Source organism: Carassius gibelio, chromosome A8 (assembly GCF_023724105.1).
Source record: "Carassius gibelio isolate Cgi1373 ecotype wild population from Czech Republic chromosome A8, carGib1.2-hapl.c, whole genome shotgun sequence".
In the NCBI taxonomy this organism is placed as follows: domain Eukaryota; kingdom Metazoa; phylum Chordata; class Actinopteri; order Cypriniformes; family Cyprinidae; genus Carassius; species Carassius gibelio.
In genome coordinates, this window is record NC_068378.1 from 4,410,273 (window position 1) to 4,423,787 (window position 13,515).

The 13,515-nt window shown below is 38.6% G+C and overlaps 1 protein-coding gene across 6 annotated transcripts in view; it reads left to right on the top strand.

The window, feature by feature from the left end:
* Positions 1–13,515, top strand: part of LOC128018185 (histone-lysine N-methyltransferase PRDM16) — a 195,860-nt gene that overhangs the window by 88,692 nt on the left and 93,653 nt on the right. For all 6 annotated transcript variants that reach the window (XM_052603537.1, XM_052603540.1, XM_052603538.1 and 3 more), the window contains exon 3: positions 13,234–13,284. In XM_052603537.1, the coding sequence (XP_052459497.1) occupies positions 13,234–13,284 (51 nt within the window). The remainder of the gene's footprint in view (positions 1–13,233; positions 13,285–13,515) is intronic.

Here is a 13,515-nt window from a genome sequence, read left to right on the forward strand (position 1 = left end):
CCTGAGAGTTTTTGAGTTATTAGTTGGTCAAACATATGCATTAACAGTCTAGGTCTGAGAACAGTGAGCTGATTCATTAAGCACTCATAAAAATGTAACTTGTTAAGCTACAAGCTAGCTATATTCTATAAAGAAGCTGGATTCGTATATACAAGTTTTGCTAATGAGAAAATCCTTGTAAAGAGAATTAGGAGTAACAGCATAGCAAGAGAGAGAGAGAGTGTGTATATTTCAGTGAGTGAAAGAGAAAGACCCAATGTCACTCAACATTGTGAGGCCACTTCCATGGGAAACACTGAGCTCATGCCCTATCGCTCCTATAATGGACACTTTGAGGGGATGGGCTACTTTGGTAGGTCCCCAGGCCCCGATAAACCAGAATTCCTGTCTGGATGCAAACCCAAACAACATTAGTGGCCACACCGCTGCGTTCCTCCCCCAGCCCCTGTGTGCTTCCCTGCCCTGGCATTGAGCAGAGGCAGGTTCCTCTGTCTCTCCCATCAGCACTACACCACTTATCTTCAGATAGTCGACAGCGATAATGCTCTTGACAACAGTTATGTGCCACCATGACACATTAGAGGGGTCTCAAGCATTGACGTATCAGCCCTTGCCCCTACCTCAGCCTGTTTGTATGCCATCCAATATCAACAGTGCTCGTTTAGCAGAAGAACTATGCTGCAATTTTTCCTGGTCTCTGCGCTTGTTATCTCACTAATCATACAGAAACGTCTAATGCTCGCCACAAAAGTGTGTCATCGTTACTTAGGCCGTGGGAAGCGTGAGGCTGGATTTGTGTTTTCTCATGTGAGGTATAGATGAGTTCTCACTCATCCCACCACCGGCTACATCTATAAAAGCTCAGGGCCCATTAAGCAACATGGCTAAGCAAGCCATGCACAATGTGTTGCCTTTTCAATTTCATTGCCCTCATTTTCATTCCTCTCTCTTTTTTTGATGTTTTGCTTCAATGGGGATGTAGATGTAAAAACAATGAAACAGAAAAAAAATAGCTGGAGTTGCTTTAACAAGCAATTTCCCTGCTGATTACTCTACTTACATGACTAATGGAAAGTTCCAGAGAAGTTAAGATAGTTTGTACACTCATAAATTGATCATTCAGCATAAACAATGATGAGACCATTATAAACCGTAGGTCAAGCAGAGGCATCTGGGGCTGCTGAGATTCCCACCACTCGAATGCCAACAAGATGACGACAGCATTCATAGCAACAAGTATCACTTTTAGTAGTAGAAAAATGACAATCATGGTCTCTGAGGGGGTCACCTCTAGCTGGGTGTCAAGTCATCTTAGGTATTTTTGTATTATTCGTCTGAGAGTTTGGCCCCGACAGATGAACTAGTAATAACCTTGTTGGGCTCTGATAGAGCTGTTTTGTGTTATCTAGCGACTAATAAAGTCATTTGTGATGAGCCGAAGTTCACGCTCAGAGAGGTGGCGGCAGACGACACCTCTCATTAGAAATGTCAGATTAGGAAAGTTGTCCTCTCCAAATTAGGGTATAGTTGTGCTCTTTGAAATATCAGTGATTAGGACGAGCAGTTTATTGCTGATTTATATTATCCTAGCATAGGGTCAAGTGTTTTTTCATTACAGAATGATCTAACATTCAAACTGTACTAATACTATTTCTAATAATAGCACGACATTTGTGGATGAAGAAGCTGTGTTTGTTTGCACTGACTAAAATTTCCAAGAAAGTTTAACACTCTTCTATCAGTAGAGAGCATAACTAAACATTGATCCCTGCTAGGAAATAAACAATTGACAAGCCTTTTGAAGTGATCCCTAAACGCTGTCCTTTAGCACTCTTCCGTATTGATTTTTCCACAGGGAAAAATGGAGAGTGAGTCAAGGCCAGCCATAAAGAGTGTCCAAGGATGTTCCCATCATCGTGCGATACGCCTCCGACGTCTCATCTTTCAGCTAATCTCTGTGGTTAAAGTAAACAGCGCGCTGTGAATCATGGGAATGCAATGTGCGGGAACAGACTAATCAATTAGCTGCATCAATCATCATTGGTTGACGTTTATTGTGGTGGTGATGGGTTGATCTGGTGGACTCGGGGACAGGTGGCTAGAGTGATAAACGTTGCTATCTCTAGAAAGACAGGATAAATAGACTGGAGTCTTTGTGGGAAACAAGAGTTGGTAAGCTGGGGAAATTAATACATCTGTCATTATTACTGATGCATTTATATAAAGTCATAAATTCACTGGTGACCTTTAGCTCATATCCTACCATCTCAAGTGGACAAAAAAGTTTTTTTTTATTTTTTTATACTTATATAATTTTATCTTGGCAGGCAACGCGGCAAAACTCAGATTCCTACATCATACACATGCACACTCCAAGGTCATCCTAGGATTGACACCAAACGGTTGAACTAGGAATGGCAGTCCAAATGCAAAATATTGGATTTATGACACAAACAGGAACGAGCACACTTGACGATGAATGAAATGAAATGCGCTTTGTTTTCTCCTGACTAGCAACCAGGGGTGCTGAAATACAATTGGGTAAACTGGCAGTGGGCGGGTCACACAAACCAAAACAAAGGCCAACATTCCCGCCCGGAACGTACATTTTCAAAGGAGAATAACTGACTGTAGCATTGTTTCTCAGATAAACAAGTATGTTAACTTAGCATGGTTCTTAAACATCGAAAAGCATTTTATGGTATTTTTATGCTTTCGTAGAGTCAAAATCTTACATTTAGCTCCTTTAATGTTGGAAATATTACACACTTCATCTTTCAGCGCTGAAGTTTATGGGATATAAATAATCAAACATGCAGTGTTTTTAATATGACCTTGTTTTTTTTTTGTTTTTTTTTTCACATTAAGGCTTTCCATTACTTCTAGCAGTCCAAAATTACTGAAGCGTTTCCCTTGACTTGACTGGGATCGCTGGCAGTGGATGAATAAACCACTGCCTACATGAACTTTGTCCCTCATCAACCACACTGGTAGAGGAAATATCTTGTTTGTGATCCCTCCCCTGTATCTCCAGACGGTATCTCTTGGCCGCAGCTTTAGATTTCACTCTTTGAATTTTTTAGTGGTCAATGCGACGACTAATCTGATTTGGACGCCTCTCAAGCCAGGAGGGTAAACTGTTCTCTAGCTACAGTTCATTTGACGCACACAGCCATGTTTTGTGTTGCCTGAGCGTGGAGAGCTAAAATTATACAAATTCTTATCCTGCAATTATAACTATAAGAGTTGCGTTATTCTTGGTGAGTTCACTCATTCAAGCATTGGTTCAATTATCGTCAGGGGTAATTGTTTTCCACTCAGCTCCAACTGATGGGCAAAAGCAGTTCTTGATACCTGGGTTGATATCGTTAATTATAGAGTTGAAACTTGTTTTGTTTATTGTGCTGTTCTTTATAATAATAAAACTTTGACTTTCACAGCAGATATTTCAGAATGCATGAACTCACTGTTTCCATAATTGGCCATTACAAGGTACATGGATATGCACATTGCTCCTTATACAGTATAATGAGAGGGTAGGTTAAGCTGTGCCACTATTATGCTTTTTCACTTTATGGAATTTTAGATCAAACTTAGAAATCCCAAAGTCCACTCCAAAGGCAGATATTTTGTCAGGTTTTGTGATATTACAAAGCAGGATATTAGCACATTCTAAAAACTTCCTTATGGAAATTGGAATGGTTGGGGGGAGGGGAGGGGAGGGGAGGGGCGAGGTCGTGGTTAGAACGCTTGGTTGAGTGCATTATGCAAGACGATGACGAAGAAATGCTGCTGTAGCCTCAGGTTTTTGCTAGTTATTACACATGCACCTGAATAATTATGAATGCTACAATTATGAAAACATTTTATAATAAATTTACACTCCAATTATGAGACTACAGTGTTTCCCATACATTGAGTGCGAGTGTTTTTATATCACTGTATTTCTGAAGAAAACCGACTTCAGAAAAAATGGATGTAAGTTTAATTTAATATTTCTTGTAATGTCTGATGAAGCAATTTATTTATTTATTTTTTATGTTTTATTTTCTATAACACAGCACTGCTGTGTGTTGTGTTTTAGGCTTACAATCAGAGATAGGTGCTTCTACATCCTTGTTAATCAGCTATTATGTCCCACAGATTTTACGAACAAATTATGGGTAAGGTTAGGTTTAGGGGTAGGGATTGGGTTTAGTCTATATTTTTGGACAATAATGTTGATCCAGGATCATCAAAAGATGTTGATCCAGGAGCATGTCTTACTTGGCAAAATCACGGCGACCAATGTCACTCATAAAAGTGGTCCATTGACACAATTTAGGGGGGAAAAAAACAAACAAAAAGGTTCTATAAATTAAAACAACTCAAAAAGTTTTAAAAAGTAAAAAAAAAAAAAATGTTTAATTAAAAAAAGTGAAAAAGAAAAGCTTAATTATGCACTATTCCTATCCAAGGTACTGTATATTCTTTATAATTTCTTTATCTTTAAAAGCAGTAATGTTGTTGTATACCTTTTTGAAAGCATGTTTGTTATACCATGGAATACTAAGTAGGCTGCACACTTTATTAAAAAAAAAAAAAAAAGGAAAAGAAAAATCATAGTGTATGTTTAAAGAAGCTCTTCCAATGTCATATGTAAATGTAATTTGGTAAGTTTGGAACACCAACCATAAAGTATGAACCTCAAAACTGTCGAAACAATCTCATATTAAATCTTCTCAAAAGACTTTAGACTTGGCTAGACATGGTGTGTTGCCTTTACCAGTTCACTTTAATGTCAAGGAAAGGTCACATCACACCATGTTACAGACATGCCAAACTCAACTTCAACACCCTTGTGCTTTTACAGCACATCTTGAAGTTGGCCAGTTTTCATCAAGAGAATGTAGTGCAGCCAGAAATCATCATAATATCATAATTCTATCATATGTTCATAAATACATGTTGCAAAGTCGTAAAAAGATTCACTGTCTCTTTGGAAAAATGTTGGTTTCCATTTGCTGCACAGAATTTCATAGTATATGATCCAGTTTATGATGGTAGCAATGAATTAGATTGTCCAAATATGTGGCATGTAATGGAGAGTCCACAGAGCGGAGTGGTTAGCATGTGTGTGTGTTTAGACACAAACGGCTGCCTCATAAAATCTGTGTTTTGATTGGCGGAATGATTCGCTGTGATTATAATGAGACAGATTTAGTGTTCCCCACACCCACATTTCTCACTCAAACATCATTTTTCTTGTCCTTTGTCTTTTAATGTACCATCACCAATAAAAACACTATGCAAAAACATACTTAAACAGCACAAAACAACACATTTAACTTCTATAACGTGACGTTTTCTAAAACAGAAGGCACTATTTTATTGAAAATTTTGTCAGATGAGAATTTATTTCATCATTATGAAAAATAATAATAATAATAATAAATAATAATACTGGATGAGACTGGCACATGTTAAGCTCAGTGATGTAAATGCTACCTAAAACTACTTTTAAAAAGTCAACACAGCGTCAGCACAGCTCTTGTTCTGACATCAGCTGTAGCGTGAGCAGGCAGGATCAGCCAACACACATCAGCCATTACTTTGTCTAGTAACGAAATCCCCATCAGTGACTTAGTTTGCATTTCTCTGGGCCAGAGGGTGTCAGACGGCACTGACCCCGTCATCAACCCCAAAGCGAAGAAAGCCACCATTTGTGCCCCTTGACCCACATATATATGCACTTATGCAACTCACAAGAGACCTTTCACTTTAATGTTTGGCAGGGCTCAGGCTGCCCTCCACATTCATATTTGGAGAGCCACAGTCCGGATGTCAGAGTGACTTCTCCTAACCTCTCTCCTTTTTCTCCTTCCATATGTCAAACTCTGGGAGAGTGAAACTTAAACAGAAGACTGGAGCTCTGAGCTAATGTAACCACACCGTGCTTCTCAGATGAACACTTCATTTGTTTCTTCATCAGTGCTCCAACATTAATCTGTGGCAAATATTCAGAGGGCATTTATTTTAGAGGGTTGGTATTTTCCTTCATTGTGTCTGTCATCATGTGGCGATTTCCCTCAGGCTTGCCTTCAGACTGCACATAATGAATAATCTCATCATCCAAGTATGTTTCCATATGCATTTTTATACTCCTGCTTTGAATTAAGAGCCCATATTGATCTTCCATAGACACCAGTGAAGCACTTTCATTCAAAAGCACATTGCCCAATCTGACTCAGCACAATAGTGATAGATCATCAATATGTTACATTCTGCATTCTGTATTGATAAAGCAGTATCACTTCTCAGACAGTCAATCATTATGATGGCAACAACATAAAGAAAAGCATTTATAAAATTAGATATGTTCTAGCTGCAAATCTATGCTAAAAAAGTGTACATGCAAGTTGTGTTTGTGAATCTAAAAGCTGTTGCTTGATAGTGTGATGAATGCAAGTCCGTTGAATCAGCAGTCAGTGGTGGGATGTTTCAGGTGTCTTTAACTCCTCCCTGATTATTAATGATGAAAACCTGTAAAATGGTTAACAGTTAATTCCCCTACTATATACGGTGAATCACCATAAATTGACATTCCCGGAATTCCCTGCATTACATTTTTATTATTATTATTATTTATTTATTTTTTTTTACGTTGAAATAACTGTTTCTTCTTATTTTTTTCTTATTAGTTGTTGTATATTAGGGTTGTGTGCTACACCTAATGTTGTTAAATTGATGTTTGTTGCATAATTTCAGTTTTACGTGTGTTACCATGTTGATGTACCTTCTTTATATGTTATAATTTAAAAGCTGCTTGTAATGGTTCATCATGTGACTTTCTCATTATCACCTGCATTTGGTGGTTCTCAGTGTATTACAGATGTGCAAAACAGATTTCAGTAATTCAATAGGTTGGTATATTAACATTATATTAGGTAACGCAATTATGGTATTTAAATTTAGGTTAAACCATAAACCTTTCATGGTGAGATTCTAGCAACCACAGCTACATGATACAAAAGCTCTTTTCTCCCTAGTTGTTCCTTGTTCTTAAGTTATTTCTGTCATATCACACAATGTGCAGCTTCTTTAAAGTTAACTTACACATCTCACATGATATCAGGTTGGACCAACAGCAGTCACAGAGTGCGAAAAGCATACACATCGCTCATGAAAGGTTATTGTGACCTTCTGCACAAAAGTCTTGAGTGTTTGTTCATTGTGTTTCCCTCTATCTGCCTCTGCAACTCCAAACGCCAGCGCTTCTGTTAGCTCTATCCGTGTGATAAGTGTAAAACAAACTCACTTTCTGTGGCTTTCTCCCATCTCACCTTTGTGCTCGCACAATGGGAATTTGACATTCCTTTAGTCATCTGTTTTACTGCCCGCTGTGTCTTTCTCACTTGCACTGACAGGATAGGAGATGTTGATAAGAGTATAATAGAGAATCAAACAATGCTAAGCTGGGAGTGATTCTTTTTAATTACCCACAGTGGAGAGTTCACTATCAGTGCACTCTTAATGTTTGCCTTGCCCAACAGCAAAAAAAAGCTGCAAGCCATGAGCTTATTAAACCTGTGATATATGGTTTATCAGATTGTCACTGGCTTCCTGGTATTTACAAGCCAGGTGTTTTTATTACTTTGGAGTTTTCCGATGACAACTCCTTGATGAAAAATGTTTCATGCAGTGAAAGCATAGACCCATGTGGCTATCTTTTGGTTAAGGCCCAGAATAAAGTTTTGCCCAGTCTGTTTTGTTAAAGTTAAATGCTAACTGACATGCAATCTTATGCCACGCTTTGATTCACATGCAACACCAACAACTTGTAATCCTTTCCACACATATTATGATTACAAGACAGATTACTGATTAATAAAGACTTACTTTGTGCAGTTCCTTGCATGCTGCTATGTAATGACCTTTTACTATAGTTTTATGATATGCAAACTAATAAATAACTGTATGACTTTTCTGACGTAGTAAACTTGCTTGGTAGCACACCTGGTACATCACTGCACTTACTGTACTTACTAATGCAGAGTGCTCTGGAACGAGTCAAAAGAACTCAAAGACTTGTAGAAGCAGGCTAAAATAGCTTGACAAAGGTACTGTGTATTATTTAACATTTTCTTTCCCTAACAGTATTGGTTAGGTTTAGGCTAGGGTTCAGTGTTGGTGTTTTGTTATTTTCAAACTCAGTAGAGCAGAGACCTTTAGCACCACTCACTGAACATATATTTACAAACTCTCATTTTATTACTAATGTGATAAAACATTAGATTCATGCTCATCTGTTTTGGAGAAATTAAATATTTTTAGTGCTACTTACTGGACAGTTCCATTTGAAAATGGTGCTTTATTGCAAGAAGCAATACAGTGTAATTTTGCAGGAAAAGTTTCTCCTGTAAGACTGGGTTGCATTTAGAAGATTAGACAGCCTTTAACAGAGTGGTTTAGATATGCATGTGTGATCGCAGTAATTAATCTGCTTTATCGTGTTTGACAACATGGTTGTGTTCTGCTTCAGACTGAAACAATGAGGCCCAGAATGCAAAATAAAGCCAGTTTCTTCAACTTGTCTTATCTTGCTGTCAAATCATACATATCTAAACTCCCCACGCTCACTAAAACGAGAGAATACTCTCAATAACTGCGAGGGAAAACTTTCACTTTGTGGCTTTCTCGGTGTGGTCGACTGAGCCAACAGGATGTCACTCACTCGGTTCAAAAGGCCTTGAGGTTGGTCTCTGCTGGTTCATTTTGACATCCATAAGCATCTATTGGCCGCGCTGCTATATTGTCTCATATTATCCAGACTTGAGGGAATTGTTTTTGGCAACACTCTCTGAAATTCTCCCACTGCAAAATCTTTAAAATGTGCTTGCTTTACTCCATACCCCCAACATCAAGCTGGGAGACAAACTGCTTCATCCGCCCGCCATGGTTTACAGAACTTCTTAATTGCAATTAGCCCAAATTCCAATTAGCTTTTTACAACGACCTATTGTTGTAGACGTGATTGAGGGTGTTTTCAAACTGGTGCGTTGGATGTCGCGCAGAGCGCAAGAAAACCCAGCCTGTGTTTTCTTTGTCTGTCATTTGTCTATTAGGGCAGCTATGCTGGAAAAGGTTGCTACAGTGTGCGCAGTGAGCTTGTTTTCTTTTGTTGGGTCTGTGTGTCAATATAAATAGGGCTGAGGTTGAGAAGAAGAAGTCCTGATGGTGCCTGCTAACAAAGGTGGGCTTATAACGGCAAGAACAACACACACTAACTCCCTGGTGCTAATTTGCTTCAGACACTTGCGTTGAGTCACCGCACAGGTGGCTGCGCTTTCATCAAGCACGGCCTGCTCGTATTTATTTTTAAAGTTCTCCATCATAGTGGCTCTGTTTTCAGACACTTTCGGGCACTGTCAGCGTGACACACTAATCACTAGAGATTCACAGTGTTTTTCATTTACAGAAGAAACCCTGACAAACTTGTGTAAGCAAATGTTTCGAGAAGCTTTTGAGCACTACAATTGTGCGTTTTACGTCTGTTTTACGAACCTTTTCGGCATGACGTGCCATTTTTAATTCTTCTGGTTAAACACTTTGCCAACATTTATTCATTTATCCCCTATAGAAATGTATATTCACATGTATATTCTCAGTATCCCTATCAGTCTGTTTTCTGTTTTCCTGATTATCCAATACAATCAGTACTACTCAGAAAACTGCATTTGTCTCTTTATACACACATACACACACACACACACACAAATATATATATATATATATATATATATATATATATATATATATATATATATATATATATATCCAATAGACAAACGTCTGACAATAAATGTGGAATGTGCTGGAAGAGTTCAAGAGGGGCAGGGTGTGGGGAAGCATCAATGTGTGTAATGTGTGTATGACATAGTTTTGGGTTTGTTGTGCACAATTATATGATACATATATTTATGTTTTGCATGAAACCAGTGACCAACCTGGGAGCACCTGGTAGTGTTTTACAATCTAAACAGAGCTGCTGGGCCAAATCTGTTCCACACATTCTCATCACCCCACCTGCAAATTCACAACTTTTGTCTCTATTTTGTTCAGATACATTATTAATTTCCATGAAATTCTACATTTTTAACACCTTAGAACTCTAAAAGGAAAAACTCTCTCATCCGCTTCCCAGAGAAAATGTAGAGCATTGGTCTGGCAGCAAAATGCCAAGTAATTATACTGCACACACTTGTGTGTCTGTACGATTTGTGTGTGTGTGTGTGTGTGTGTGTGTGTGTGTGTGTGTGTGTGTTTAGCGTGGGCTGATGAATTCATGTGATTGCACATAGTGGTATTTGACCGTGCATATAAGTGAGTTTATTGCTTTCATATGCTGCGGTGCAGAAAATGAAAGACATGAATGAGAAAAAAAAAAAAAAAAAAAACTAAATAAATGAGGAATACTGTATGAAGAAGTGTTCTCGTTTAAAATGTGGCATCTGAACACAGCAGAAGCGTAAGGTTGTTTTGGATACGTGCTGCTCTGACATAACTGCAGGATTGAATTATGGATGTAAGTACTTTAAGTACTTGTTTGAGTATTTGTGATGTAATAGCTTCCACTCGGGCGGCTTGGATACATCAACAGCCTAATTTAGAGAACCACAGTTTTTGGGCAGTCTGCAGAGCTGTCAGTCAAACCCTGATAAAGGCGGTGCAGACTGTAGAAAGGATTCTGTAAAAGAGTCACTTATTCTGTTTGCTTTCCCCCCTCAGTGACTCCCTCTTTCACCTTTGCCACCAGATTCACCTCTTACACGTGGATAATTACAGATGGAACGTGCAAAATGAAGACGTATGCTATACTATATGGTCTTTCTGTGTTCAAAAAAAGAACCAGATTGAGAGTGGTTGACAGTTTGACAGTTTATTTAGCCATTGCTAGCATTATGTTCGAGATTATTTATTTATATATATATTTAAACTATATATAATCTTGGTAACAAAGATGACAATGTAAGTTGTACCCTATTACAAAATCATTGAATTAATTAAAAATAATAATAATAAAAAAACACTGTAGACATGTAATTGCAGAGTTCACCTCCTGAGTAGATGTATGTATGCATGCATGTATTTATTTATTTATTATGTCATCATTACTCATATGCCACAGCTGATTACTTATTTTTGCATCAGCAGCAAATGAGCTTGCTGCTCAAACATTCAAAGTTAGTTTTGTTTTTGATTTTTAATCAAAAGTATCACACTTTTAAAGATTTTTTTTTTTTTTTACAAATATTTGTCTCACCTCATTCGGATTCAGTGCTTGTCGGTAACAGAATCAGAATCAAAAAATAAATACAAATAAATAAATACAAATTTCAGATTAATAGGTGTATAAACAATTGTGTTATAATTGATAATGGAATATGATTGAGTAAGATGCAGGGATGTACTAGGATGGAGGGGTAACATAAGGATATTGCACGTTTTTATTGCATAAGTGGGGAACGTTTAACTGTTCATGAGGTAGATTGCCTGGGTGAAGAAACTGTTCTGGTATTTGCGGCTCTGAGGCCCTTTGAGTTAAAAAATGGGGCAACTTGGATGTGAGGGATCCAGAATGATTTTCTGAGCCCGCTTCCTCACTCTTGATGTATACAATTCTTGAAGGGTGGGCAGGGGAGCACCAGTAATCCTTTCAGAAGTCCGAAACATTCTCTGTAGTCTTCTGACGTCTGATTTTGTAGCTGAACCAAACCAGACAGCTATTGAAGTACACAGTACAGACTCAGTGACGGCTGAGTAGAACTGTTTGAGCAGCTCCTGTGGCAGGTTAAACTTCCTCAAATGGAGAAGTACGTACAACCTTTGTTGGTCCTTTTTAACAATGGAGTCAATGTGATTGTCCCTCTTCAGGTCCTGAGAGATGGTGGTTCCCAGGAATCTGAATGACTCCACTGCAGTCACAGTGCTGTCTATGATGGTGAGTGGGGGGAGTGCAGGGAGGTTTCCACCATCATCTCCACTGTTTTGAGCATGTTCAGCTCCAGGTTTTTAAGACTGCACCAGACAACCAGCTGCTCAACCTCTCATCTGTAAGTAGACTCGTCACCATCCTGGATGAGACAGATGACTGTAGTGTCATCTGCAAACTTCAGGAGCTTGACAGAGGGGTCTTTAGAGGTGCAGTCGTTGGTGTACAGGGAGAAGAGCAGAGGGGAGAGATCACATCCCTGAGGTGCTCCAGTGTTGGTGGAGCAGCTGTTTGACATGAATTTCCCAAGTCTCACTAGCTGTTGCCTATCTGTCAGAAATCTGGTGATCCACTGACAGATAGAGCTAGGAAAAGAGAGCTGGGTCAGTTTGGTCTGTGTTGGGATGATGGTGTTGAAAGCCAAACTAAAGTCACAAACATGATCCTAACATAAGTCCCAGTTTTGTCCAGATGTTGCAGGCTGAAGTGCAATCCCATGTTGATTGCATCATCCATGGACCTGTTTGCTCGGTGAGCAAACTGCAGGGGGTCCAGTAAGGGTCCAGTGATGTCCTTCAGATAAGGGAAACAGCTGGCTTCTCATATGAGCTACACTGGGTGCTTTCTAAAAAACCTGCTCTAGATAAATATCCCTGAAGGCCTCTAATTCCACGTCTCATCCAACTGTCCAGTATAAATATATACATTTATGCTCCCATCAGTCGGTGATAAAACTTTAGCTTTCATTTGCTCACAGGAGATGGTTTAACCTGCACTGTGTGCCAGCGGGTGGCACAGATTCAGACGACAGACTAGTCATTTAATGCTCACTTCTCAACGTGTCTCAAAGCCTCAGCTAGTTAGAGTCTTTATAATATTCTTATTCATACTGAACTAAGTCTCTATGAAGAGCATTTATGGTATATACTGTCGATTACCTAAACCGATAAAATTAGTTCCACATCAACAGGATGAAATGGACACTTTTATAGTTCAAATATTACTTCAGTTCTACTAATGAAAAGAAATGCAAGTCATTTCTGCTTTTAAAAGTTCTCGAACACTTGCGCTTAGTGTAAGATCAGAATCTGAATGTCAAGACATACTGTATATTTTTCTAGTCACTGTTTTTTCAGATATACAGTGAAGTGCTGATTTCCCGCCATAAATATGACATGATGTTGTATTCGTTAGTAGTCATTAGTAATCATTAACTAATGTATAGTAGTTAATCATTAACTGTATCTTTCTTGTCTTCACAGCAAATGCTGAATGATCATGAAACGTCGTCTCAAGACAGCTGTATTAAAAAGGTAGGATTCATTTTATGTCAGTTCTCCCCTCTCGACACGTCAGACATGCTGATATCACCACACACATCTATCTATCTATCTATCTATCTATCTATCTATCTATCTATCTATCTATCTATCTATCTATCTATCTATCTATCTATCTGTCTATCTGTCTGTCTGTCTGTCTGTCTGTCTGTCTGTGTGTGTGTGTGTGTGTGTGTGTGTGTGTGTGTGTGTGTGGACAGAATC